Here is a 12,486-nt window from a genome sequence, read left to right as displayed (position 1 = left end):
ATTGCCATTCCAGCACAAAACAAGAAGGTAGTCATGGATGATCTGTGACAACATTCATCTATACAGTCAAGTCACTAGTCTGTGACCATACTTTTCTAGATACTACATAGTGAGGATTTTATGACGGGTTAAAAAAGCACCTCGGAAATGAGTACAACTAACTACAGTGAATATGCATCGATGCACATGAGGATTTGTGACAGTAAAAAGCAAGCTTTGAATACAAACAAGGAACATGGGCCTCCATGAGGGCCTACCAAACAGGGCCACGGCGCCTCACTCTACACATTAGTAGAAAAAGAAATAAAATAAGGTGTGCCTGCTCTGAGCCCTATAGGAAGAATTTAGTCATTTTTGGATCCTCCTACTGTCTTAAAAGGCTCAGACAAAATTCCTAAACTCTAACTGAGAATCAGCTAGAACTGAGCTGCAAGCCAGACGATCCACTGGATGCATTACCATCTCAATATATCAACATCAACTAATAGCCCCCATATTCTCCCCAGCTGCCCTCAGTGTCTGCACTAGCCGCTCATGAGCACCTACTGCACGGTTCTGGCATCCCTTCTGGGAGCAGGAACAGGGAGAGTAAGTAGCCAGCAGTGTGGCTCCTGCATTTGATGGGTGGGAGTAGCCCCGGCCTCTCTAACTGCACCGTAAGCTTCTCACGGTTGCTGACTCTTACCACAAGTGTCAGGTTCATCCGAGCTATCCACACAGTCGGCTTCCCCATCACAGAACCAATAGCTTGGAATACACCGGTGGGGGGAGACGCACTGGAACTCATTGCTGCGGCATGTGTGTGAGGCTGGAGGACAGGCACAAGATTAAAACACCAGCAGACTCCCATCTGCTGCCCATCTGCCTGTATCTCTGAACTGGTTAATTGCTGCCATGGGGAAAAGGCCTTGTCTATAATTTACTATGGGGCTGCAGGTACATAAGATACAAGAGGGGAATATTTCCCAGTTCTCCTGAATTTTCATTCAAGACTCCATAAATACAAGGTGTAAGTTCTATTTGCTAGAAATTCCAAAGAGCGCCCAGGCAGGTGAACGAACACTCTTGGCTGTTCAACAAGTCCGAGACAGGAAGCTCCCTGCATTCTGAGTTCAAGGACAACCTAGGCAAAAGATGAAGATTCTGTCCCAATAATCTATCAACTCTGATTAGATTTTAACATATCAAAAAATGACATTGTGCTGTAAAACTGTGCAAAATAAGTCTTGATTTTTTTCTTGTTTGTTTGTTTGTTTGTTTGTTTGTTTGTTTGTTTTTCAAGACAAAGTTCCTAGCCCCGGATGTCCTGGAACTCAGTATGCAGACCAGGCTGGCCTCCGGCTCACTGAGATCCTCCTGCCTCTGCCTCCCAAGTGCCGGGATTAAAGGTGTGCACCATCACACCCTGCTTGGTTTTTTACATTAAGTGAATTCTATTAAAACAATGTTACACTCAATTCTATCCCTCACCACAATTTGTTAATCATAATTCTCAAAAGTAAGCAAAATTCTCATCTACTCACTGTAACTCAGAATTGTTAGGGTAGATGAGAGAGATGGCTACCTTTGAACTTTATGTTAGCTTCTACTGTGTGGGCACAAATATTGCAATGAATTTTTGTCCTGAATGGGGTCTTGCCATTCTACTCTACAAGGCTCTCCCTTGCCTGGGCCTTAATAGTGCCAGATGGATTTGCCGGTAAACACTTGTTAGAAAAGCAGTAACTCCAACCTGCCCTACCCTGTGTTATGCTGTAAGCCAAATTCTGTTTCTTTGGGCTGCTGTCATTATTGTACCTGAGTCCTGCTCTGGCAAATTTTTTGTGATAGCCTGTGGTTTCCTCAGGATGTGATCAAAAATTCAGCTACAAGAAATTGGCAAATTTTTTAAAAGATACACCCTTTCATACTAATTATTCTCAAAATTATTAAACTTAAGAAAGACCTTTTCATTTCCTCTGTTCATAGAGAAAATTGTTTCAATAAAACTAAGCTACTCAAGATCAAGACCATAATATTCAGAAGTAATAACTGCTGATAGTACAAATACAGATTGAGGGTTAAAGGCCTGGATACTAACAGGTTTCCAGAAAAATATATTTGAAGCAAGAGACTTCTCCCACCACTCTACTCATATCTTAAAGCAACTGCCTTCCACATCTCCTTACAGACTCAGTATCAAAGCTAGGATGGTTCTGTGCTGCCCCGGTCGCTCCTCTGGACCCACAGAGGGCGAAGAAGCTTTTTCATACTCACCGCAGTAAATGGGGTTCTCGTCGCTCCCATCTCCACAGTCATTGTCTCCATCACACAAGAAAGCTCGGGGAACACAAATGTTTGTAGTCTGGCATTTTGCGAAGTCCGGCTGGCACGTGATGGGAGCTTTAAAAAGACAGCCAGGTAGACACTTGAAACAGAACTACCAAGTATATCATCTATAGCATCGACTCAGTTAACAGACTCAGGGAAGGGTCCAAATCAGTTCTAAGTGAGCAGGAAAGTGCAGTCCATGCTGCTGGTGGTAAAGAGAGGCCCAAGTTGGTTCCAGGGTGGCAGAGAAACATGTTCATGAGGTGAGTTTTTAATCTAGCAGATATATACAGAGCCATCAAATTAAGCAAGCAATTCAAATGTTAGCTAGATATATTTTTATAATCATTTAATTGACTATTACAAACACATAGTAGGTTTTTTTCTTTTTTTTTTTAGAAAGCAATAGATTTTATGGAAACATTTCATCTCCTGTGTGACCACAGACACCAAAGGAAAGATTTAAAGATACACTTACGGCAGTTTTTCTCATCTGAGGTGTCATTGTCATGGCAGTTGTTTATGCCATTGCAGACATAACTAAGAGGTATGCACCTCCCGTTGCTGCAAGTGAACTCTGTGGTGCTGTTGCAGCTCCTGAACAGGCACCCTGCCTCATCGCTGTTGTCCCCGCAGTCATTGTAGAAATCACAGCGATAATGGTATGGCACACATCGCCCATTGGCACAAGTGAAGGCTGTTGATCGGCAAGTGTGAAAGGCTGGGAGGAAGAAAGGACAGGGAGAGAAGATGCCTTCCAGTTACAATTTGTAACGTTAACATTGTAACACTCCTAGGGTTACAATTTGTCTCACTTCTAAGACAGAAATGCCTGAAAGTCAGACTGGATGCAAAGTGCTTTTAAAGAAAGAAAGCATTTTAAGTGAGCCATGAAAGTCACTTCATTTGCCCATAATCTCACTTCTCAAGTTTATCTCAAATGCAGAAAAGCATTCAAAAGCACACTGTTAGAGAAAGGTACCCAACTACAAATCCCCTTGAAAGCCCACTGTGTCTTACTCCAGTGACATAAAAACTGGGCAGGGACTGTCAGAAACAGTGCAATAAAATGATAACAGTGACCCCCTGGGGCCCGTAGTGCCATATTGTCATGCTCCACAGCCTGCTCCCTTCTTCTTACAAGATCTCTGGTAACCACTGTTTTAAAGATGAACTACCTGAGCAATATTTTCAAGCTCTACAGATACTAGAAATGCTAATGCCAGGATTTTAATCTAATGACTTTACTCATCTATATGGAGGTGATTAAACAGAAATATAGCCTGGGTTATCAGAGTGAATGTTTTTGGCTCCAACAGAAAAGCCATTCATACACAGTGTTTTGTGCCAAACACTTGCACAAAGACATCTTAGCTCTAAACACTACAGCTTACCACAGACTGTGGGCAGCTCATCACTGCCATCACCACAGTCGTTGTCATTGTCACATTTCCAATCCTGAGTGATACAACGCCCATTAAGGCAGGTGAACTGGAACTGATTACAGCGGGCACCTGTGTCCACCACACAGTACTTGTTATCGTTGGCCAGATACCAGCTGCCTTCGTGTGGACACTGGCACTCAGCTCCGTTTGGACCTGGGACAGAGAGAAGCAAGAAAACATGAGCGTAGGAACCTTTCTTAGACTTCTCCAGAATGGCATTTACGACATCTGTGAGATGAAACACCATCTGTGATGGTTTGTATATACTCGTCCCAGGAAGTGGCACTATTAGAAGGTATGGCCCTGCTGAAGTAGGGTGTGTCACTATGGGTATCGGTTGTAATACTCTCACCCTAGCTTCCTGAGAGTGAGTATTCTGCTAGCAGCCCTCAGATGAAGATGTAGAACTCTCAGCTCCTCCTGTACCATGTCTGCCTGGATGCTGCCATGTTCCCGTCTTGATAATAATGGACAGCCAGCTCCAATTAAATGCTGTCCTTATAAGAGTTGCCTTGGTCATGGTGTCTGTCCCCAGCAGTAAAACCCTAACTAAGACACCATCTACCTTTCAACTATATTCTGATCTCTTTTTCTATTAAAAATAATCGATGGCCACCTACAACACAATGGCTCCCGTGGAAGAATTCACAAAGACATATTCCTATGAAGCTGTCCTCAGTGAGATTTATATCTCACCCTAAAACATCACACTAGAAACGATAGCTCCTAAACAGAAAAGTTACGTTAATGGAATCCTATTCCAGTCAGAAAGCCAAACCTTTTTCATCTTACTCTTTCCCTTCAACAAGCTTCCTCTTAAACTGCCTTTACAAAGCCAGTCCATGTAGAACAGACCAGAAACCCACAAGACAACACTCTCAACATACAACCCTTAGTACACTTGATAAATAACCTGAAATCAAGAATCTCAGTTTCTGTTTCTTCTTCCCTTGCAGCCTCCCTCACCGAGTGTCCTTGTCATTGTGGTGACAGTCTTTGTCACTAAATACTTGTTTTCATCTTCCTGCTCCACCCCTTACCTGGAGCACAGATATGGCTGCATCCTCCATTGAACTGGTCACAAGGATTGCTACACTGCTGCTGCTGGGTCTTGACAACTGTGGAGATGCCACTAGGCTGGGTGGGCAAACGAGTGGTCATTGCGATCAGGTCTGACCCATCGTACTTGTTAGCACGGTAGATTTTTTTGGTGTAAAAGTCTGTCCAGTAAATGTACTGGCCGTAGACAGTCAAGCCAAAGGAATGGAAGGCAGTGCTGACGATGACTTCTCGGTTGGAGCCCGTGAGAGTGCTGCGCTCTATTTTCTGCCTAAAGCAAAGAGAAAGAAAAGCGATTGCTAAGCAGAAAAAGGAATTATAATGGTTAGGCCTGCTTCAAATGGCTAGTCAAGTAGTGTAGACATGACACGTGTCTCTTTCTTGGTGATGGTAAGTCTTATTTGCTCATACAATGGCCTACATATATCATTTCATCAGAACCAGGCTAACATTAGAAGCAGGAACAATCCAAGGAAGGATTTGCTTAATGCATGGGACCTGATGTGAAACATAGCAAAAAACTAAAAAGAATTTATTTCCTTTTTGTTATTGGTTACTTTGAGGAATTTACTTAGAAAGACACAGAACATCATTGCTATGGTTCAAATGAGAGTATGAAGAAAAAAAATCAGAATATTTCATCACAAGGCCAGTATCTGCAGGGAAACGAACATGCAGACAAACAACTGTAATGAACAAAATCTTTTCATCTCTTGAACTCCTCAATCAGGATGACTACAATGTAGCTACTTGGAGATATCCCATAATTATGTTAAAAGGGAGTTTGCAAGTAAAATTTGCTGAGAAGCACGCCAGAGAAACCAACAGACACATTATTCAGATCTGATGCCTGCAAGTCAGAAATTGAGTGATTCCATTATAATTATAATCACACTTAGTGATGCGGAGATTTAGACATAGATTTAGGATATAGACCAAGTTAAAGCATAAAATAGTTCCTAAAACTTCAATTCTACATTTAGGCAATAATCTCTCTGGTTTATCAGATTTTCATAGCATGGAGCAAGTCCTTCTATGTCCAACATCCACATGATTCAGAGACACCTACAGGCTAGCATCTGCCCAGTAGAGAAGGTCGGTCTCCAGGTCCAGAGTGAGTCCATTGGGCCAAACCAGGCTGGTGTTCACAATGGGGACCCGGAAGTTCCCTCCCAGTGTGGCTCTTTCAATTTTGGCATTGGTACCCCAGTCAGTCCAATACATGTACCTAGTTAATCAAACAGAGGGCATAATTAATTCACAACAAGGTAGCTTTTTAAAACCTTTTCACTCTTTACAGTGGAAACATTCACTGATTGTAAACCATACAAGTAAAAGTAAAGAAGTATTCCATTCTTTTTCAGACTACATTGCCAAAATGGATGCTCTAAGTCAGACCAGGAAAAGTCACTAAAAGCTCTGTCTCTGTGCAAGTTTATACACTATTATCATTATTCTCTATGCCCATAAAGTAATTTCTAGTCCCCACTCCATCCTCAAATAAGCAGATAAATCAATAAGACCTTGGCATACCCTCGGCAAGGATCTAATACAATAGCTCTCGGTTTGGAAACACGGGCGATCACAGCGCGATTAGATCCATCTTCAGCCATGGAATTTATTGTCTGATTTGAAAAGTCACTGTAATAAATTCTTCTATTTATCCAGTCAAAGGCAATGCCATCAGTAACCCCTATATCTGGATACACACAAGTAGAAAGACACATACTCATAAGATGTTAGAATCTCAAAGGGCATTAAGACGATTCGGTATGTGGCCCTCCTTATATCTACTGCCAAGGTAAACCCTAACCCTGGTGTGCACTTACTTGAGAGCAGGATCGTTGGAGAGCTGGCCCCTGAGTACAGGTTGACATAGGAAATCTGGCCACGGATAGGGTTTAACTTTTGTGTGAAGAAGATTCTATTATTTCTGCGGTCATAGTCCAGTGCGATGGCCGTTCCTTCCACACTTATGGCTTGGAAAGGCAGGTTATGGTCTTGAGGGTCAAAGTGTAAACTTCTCAAGGAATTATTTAAAGAATAGATGAGGAAATCTTCTCGAGAAGTAGCACAGTTCTTGCCATCATCTTCCAGAGTCCCAAAAGCACATCCACATTTGGGGGTAGGCAACTCAGGTAAGGCAAAGCAAAAGTGGGAACACCCACCATTGCTTTGCAAACAGGGGTTGTTGTTAAGCTCTGCCGGTGAGAGGGGCTGGACATGCTCATCAAAGATGGTCACATCCCGTAGCAAGTTGATATTATCTCTTATCACTGTTGGAGGGTCTGTGTTCCCAGGTTGCTTGCTGGCTTGGAAGACCTTCCTCAAATTTCTATCCACCCAAATGATCGACTCTCCAAAGACGGTGATGCCATAAGGAGTTGGGTAACGACTGCCATAACGAACCACTTGGGATTCTCCTCCGTCACGATGGATCCTGGCAATTATATCTAAGGAATCATCAACCCAATAAATATAGCCAGTGTCGTGGTCCACTGCCAGGCCCCGAGGAGTGACAATGCCTTCAGAGACAAGTACAGTTCGATTGGTACAGTCAAGAAAAGAGCGTTCAATCTTCGGCTTCTGCCCGTAGTCGGCCCAGAAGAGATATCTGTGCTTGGGGTCAACAACGATATGCCTGGGCATATCCACTGAGACTTTGAGGAGGACACGGCGGTATGTGGTATTAATCCGTATCACTTCTATCAGTGTCTCATACACAAAGGCATTGGTGAAATAAAGATTTCCTACAGGGAAAAAATAAGAAGGATGCTGATGAATGAAAAACCAAGAAGGAAAACATGCATAATAAAATGTATGAGGGTGAAATATGATCGGAGAAATATTGGCAAGTATGGGAAGCTTTAAAAAGACAACCAGATGGACACTTGGAACAGAACTACCAAATATAAACAAATTTATTGTATTTTCAAGACAATAAATTTCAATGTAAACATATAAAAATAAATATTTATGCTTGGGAATTAAAGGGAGTACTTTTTAAAATTTATTTTCTCAAAAATCTTCAGCTTCCTTCTTACTCAGATTAGAATTCACAGCCAGCATTACAACCCATTTCCTACTAAAATATGTATTTTTCTTCTTCTACTTAAAACATGAGTCTTTAACATTCTTACCAAAGAGCCTAAATATACTTTATCATGGTATAAAGTGTATTAATTAGAGCCTAAAAGAGCAGAGAGGACAGCCATAACCACCTCAGATTGCTAGACATATCCTCAAATGCTCTTTGTATGTAAGGTCTATGTGGCCTTTCCTAAGTCTTCCTAACTAGTGTAGATGGTTTTTATCCACTGACTTTATAAATAGCCACCAAACCCAAAATCCACTTCCCTTTTGTGTTAAAGTATAACATAAATTCGAGAATAACATGCCAATCACGTGAAGTACTATAAAATGGATTCGTGGTATGAGTGGAAGCTGTTGGATCCTCAATTACTGATCCATGTCAAGTTAGTTATTGAACTATCAATACTATGCACATATTATTTCCCAGACTGCCTCAAAAAATAGCCAGAGAGATTATTCCAATATGAAATATTTAACTGATGTTTCTGTACGTTGCATCTCTAGAGATGGGATGCTGGTGTGATACTGTGTACTCCTTTAATCCAGGGTTGTCGAATAGTACCAGGTGGTATTTTAGGCTTGTGGGGTATATGGTTTGATTCCTTGTTTGTTTGTTTGTTTGCTTGCTTGCTTGCTTGCTTGCTTGCTTGCTTGCTTGCTTGCTTGCTTGCTTGCTTGTTGAATGGGGTTTCCTGAATCTCTGGCTTGAGTTGAGCTCACTATGTAACTGAGGATGCCTTTAACTCTTTTCTGATACTCCTGCCTTCTCTCCCTGGTACTGAGATTACAGGCATAGGCCAACACACACAGCCAAAATAAATGGTTTCTCCTTCAAGTGTTTAACTCTGACATTGTGACGTGACAACCCCAAATGAATGACCATAAGTGTGTCACAGTAAAATGGTACGAAAGAGAAAATGGGCTACATTTATCCTTCTGGCCATGCCATACTGACCCTATTTATCCACACCATCAGAAACAGTACACTTCAGAGTGGGAATTAGGAATCCATTAAAATTTTATTTAGCTAACTTACTAGATTTACTATTTACAATGCATGTTTATATTTAAGCACTGTCTGCTTATCAAGCTCAATAATATACAACGATATCCATTTTGATTAAAAATATATTCACAAAACTTGTAGTGTAGTAGTTTTCCAAGCATAGGAATGAGTGATAACTCAAACCTGAATAAGTTAACAGAATAGTGAGTTGGGCATACTAGTAACCAAGAGAAACACCCGATGATTTTTGTATGCATTAATGAGGAAGCAACTAAGTTGCATTAAGAATCTGCAACTAGAACTGCACTGCTTGACATTAAAGTAAGTGAACACCTTTCCTCTTCACATGTTTTTAAAGATTTATTTATTTATTTTATGTATGTGAGTACACTGTAGCTATACAGATGGTTGTGAGCCTACATGTAGTTGGGTATTGAATTTTAGAACCCCTGCTCACTCCAGTCGGCCCTGTTTGCTCAGACCCAAAGTTTTATTTATTACTATAAGTACACTGTAGCTGTCTTCAGATGCACCAGGAGAGAGCATCAGATCTCATTATGGGTGGTTGTGAACCATCATGTGGTTGCTGGGATTTGAACTCAGGACCTTTAGAAGAACAGTCAGTGCTCTTACCCACTGAGCCATCTCACCAGCCCCCTTTTTAGATCTTTCTAATCTAATTTTCTGTCAACCTTAGGACAAAAACTACAAACCCACAATTTAATATTTTTCCTGCTTGATTGAACAAGTAGAAGAAAACAAAATGATTCTTCCATAATTAATCTGTCAAACAAAACATCCAAACAAACAAAACAAAACATCTTTTGATTTAGTGAGTGAGTAGCCTAGTCTTAAATGATCTTATCGATTATCTAGAGAAAACAATTCAGATGACAGAGATGGAAAAACAAAGGCACAGGACCACATACCTGCTACCCAATCCACCGCCACACCCCGGATTCCATTCGCTCCGATGCCATAGGTAACAATGTTGGTAAAATTAGACCCGTTGGGTTTGATTCTACGAATTCCGTTAGAGGATCTCACAGAGCTGCTAAAATCACACCAGTAAATAAAGCCGTTGGCAACATCCACATCCGCATGCAGAACATTTCGTCCTAGAACATTTAAGAAAAATCAGCCAACTGAACTGGTACCTCCTTCCCCTTTCTGTTAGCACTGGTTAATGATGCAGACTTATGTGCCCCATTGTAACTTTGCACACCTGTTATCAACATCCTGCTCCTCACTACTGTTCCCTGTGGTCTGCTTCTAAGTTCTCATTCTATTTTCATGCGCTTCTATGTCTTTTCCTTTCTTACTATTGCATGTATATATACATGTACATATGTAACTACAAGGGGCTCAGTCTGCTGAGTGTTGTCCATACGCACTGACGGCTTAGTGTTGGATGAGCAGTTAGCCAGGCTCATCCCTGGGAAGGCTGATTCTCTCTTCAAGCAGTTCTTCATCTAGGGAAGTGGCCTTGTGTGTGAGATGCCCACTGTCCACACTGACATGTCAGCTGGTGTTGAGATTTCATAGGTGCAGAATATTAGTAATAAATGTGAAAGAACGGCAGAGTAAGATGATCGTGTATGATCACTTCAGGCAGGATCACCAATGATGAGTAGTCACCATTGACTGCCAAAGTCAATGGTAGCTTAGGGAACAAGTTCGTCCTGGGGCCCAAGTCAAATGGAATAGATAGCCCAAGGGGGAAATGCCTCTTTACAAAGCAGTGACTGCCTGTGAACACCTTAGCTAAATTACTGACAAGATACTCTAAAAAGATTCCATATCGAGAACATAATACTCCCTGTCAAGGTTTATTTCTTCTGAGCTTGTTTCCTTTTTCTCGTTGGTTTGGTTTGGCCTTGCGATGCTGAGGAACAAATCCATGGCCCTTAATGCTACCACGGAGCAAGCACTGTTCTATAAGCACCACCAAGCCTTGGTTTTCTGAAACAGGTATCCTTGCAAGGATAGTCTCGCATAGTCCCATAAGGACTATGAAAACTAGAAAGTACTAGAAAACTCTAGAAAGTTCTAGCCACAAACCTTGGCATATCCAAAAGACATATTTACAGATTCACAGTATGCAAATATAACTGCTGTAAAAATATAATTATTAAGAATCAAGTGTGGTGGCACATGCCTTCAATTCAAACAGTTGGGAGGCAGAGACAGGTGAGAACTCTGAATACAAGAATAGCCTGGGTGTCAGGCCAACCAAAGCTACATAGTGAGACTTAACACACACACCCCAAAATAATATTTGTGGATTATTTTATTATATGTTATATATAACAAGCCTCATTACAGAACAGTTTTCCTAAACAAGCAATCTTCAATACTTCAAGAAAAATCCATGCTTATGTTTTCTGTCCCCCTGGGCCTGTGGTTCTCATAAACCAACAAAATCTGGCCCCATGAGGAATACAGATCCTCTAGCCATGACCCAGAGTTAGAAGTGAGCAAACTCCAGGGATAGGACTTGGCTCAGCTCTGAGTTTGACTGCCCTTCAGAACAGTCTGATGAAATGAAGCTGGAGCTGACACCGGACAGAAGCAAAGCTTACCTATTTAATAGTTCCCTTACCTTGGCCAGCCACTGGCACCATGGCCTCTGAGTGATCAGACAACTCCAAGCTAAAGCCTCTAACTGCAGGCAGCATGGAAACGACCATGAAAGAGTTATATGGAGAACAGGAGCGACCATCGGGGCTGAGCTTGAACCCACTGGCACAGGCGCAAGAGAACATTCCACCTGGTACGGGCAGGCAGATCTGCTGGCAAGCATTTGGGTTGTTGCTACAGCCATTGGAAGAGTCAGCAGCATCTAAAAGAATTTGAAAATCAGTCTGTAATCTTACGTGCTTGGCAGGCTAGCTCATTTTTTTTTTAAATTGAGTCAACCGAATAGTATAAAAATAAGAAGCACGTAATAACAAGATCAGCAGGCTAAAATCAATACTGAAAGACGGGGATTTATTTGAATGCCTAACTAGTAATGGGAGGAAACAGTGTATGGCAGTTAGAAGATGGAGCAGTGTTGTATTGTTGTGTTGTGTTTCCTTCCCTAAAAAAGCACACAAAGATTAAAGATGGCAGAAATTTATAACTGGCATTTTGCCTCTCTTGCCTTTCAACCATGAGATAAGGATATTTAAAAGACATCTTTAATCACATGCAAGAAAAACAGCCAATAAACAACATTGTTGATTCTTAGGTTAGAGACGAAAAACTAAAACTTGCTAATATAAAAGCTTGGGAGTCTGAGGCGGGCAGATCTCTGTGAGTTCAAGGTCTTACTCATAGTAAAAACTCTGAATTAATAAACTAAAGTTAATTGGGGGGGGTGGAGGTATTCCTGCTAATAATAAAAATTCTGTCCTAAAATTCATAGAGAAATACTCTTCCTTATCTTAGGCATACATCAGTAAATAAAACAAAAGACGCAACTGCCTTTCATGGAAGTTCTATTACCACAGGAAACCTGGACAATAAAACCCAGATAGTAGCTGAGGAGTGCTATTGTGCAAAAGAGCAGGGTCAGAGTTAAAACTTAGG

The 12,486-nt window shown here is 41.4% G+C and overlaps 1 protein-coding gene across 1 annotated transcript in view; it reads right to left on the bottom strand.

Moving 5' to 3' along the window:
- The window catches only part of Lrp2 (LDL receptor related protein 2), a 164,372-nt gene that overhangs the window by 51,029 nt on the left and 100,857 nt on the right, over nt 1–12,486 (bottom strand). Inside the window, exons 37-46 of the mRNA XM_021184968.2 lie at nt 11,516–11,755; nt 9,843–10,031; nt 6,644–7,564; nt 6,348–6,513; nt 5,884–6,042; nt 4,796–5,085; nt 3,705–3,908; nt 2,789–3,031; nt 2,257–2,382; nt 686–808 (exon numbers count right to left, since the gene is read on the bottom strand). Coding sequence (XP_021040627.1) covers nt 686–808; nt 2,257–2,382; nt 2,789–3,031; nt 3,705–3,908; nt 4,796–5,085; nt 5,884–6,042; nt 6,348–6,513; nt 6,644–7,564; nt 9,843–10,031; nt 11,516–11,755 — 2,661 coding nt within the window. The remainder of the gene's footprint in view (nt 1–685; nt 809–2,256; nt 2,383–2,788; nt 3,032–3,704; nt 3,909–4,795; nt 5,086–5,883; nt 6,043–6,347; nt 6,514–6,643; nt 7,565–9,842; nt 10,032–11,515; nt 11,756–12,486) is intronic.

Source organism: Mus caroli, unplaced genomic scaffold (assembly GCF_978045245.1).
Source record: "Mus caroli unplaced genomic scaffold, Mus_caroli_1 scaffold_2, whole genome shotgun sequence".
In the NCBI taxonomy this organism is placed as follows: Eukaryota; Metazoa; Chordata; class Mammalia; order Rodentia; family Muridae; genus Mus; species Mus caroli.
The sequence above is the reverse complement of the archived record's forward strand: the minus strand, read 5'-3'. Positions and strand labels throughout refer to the sequence as shown.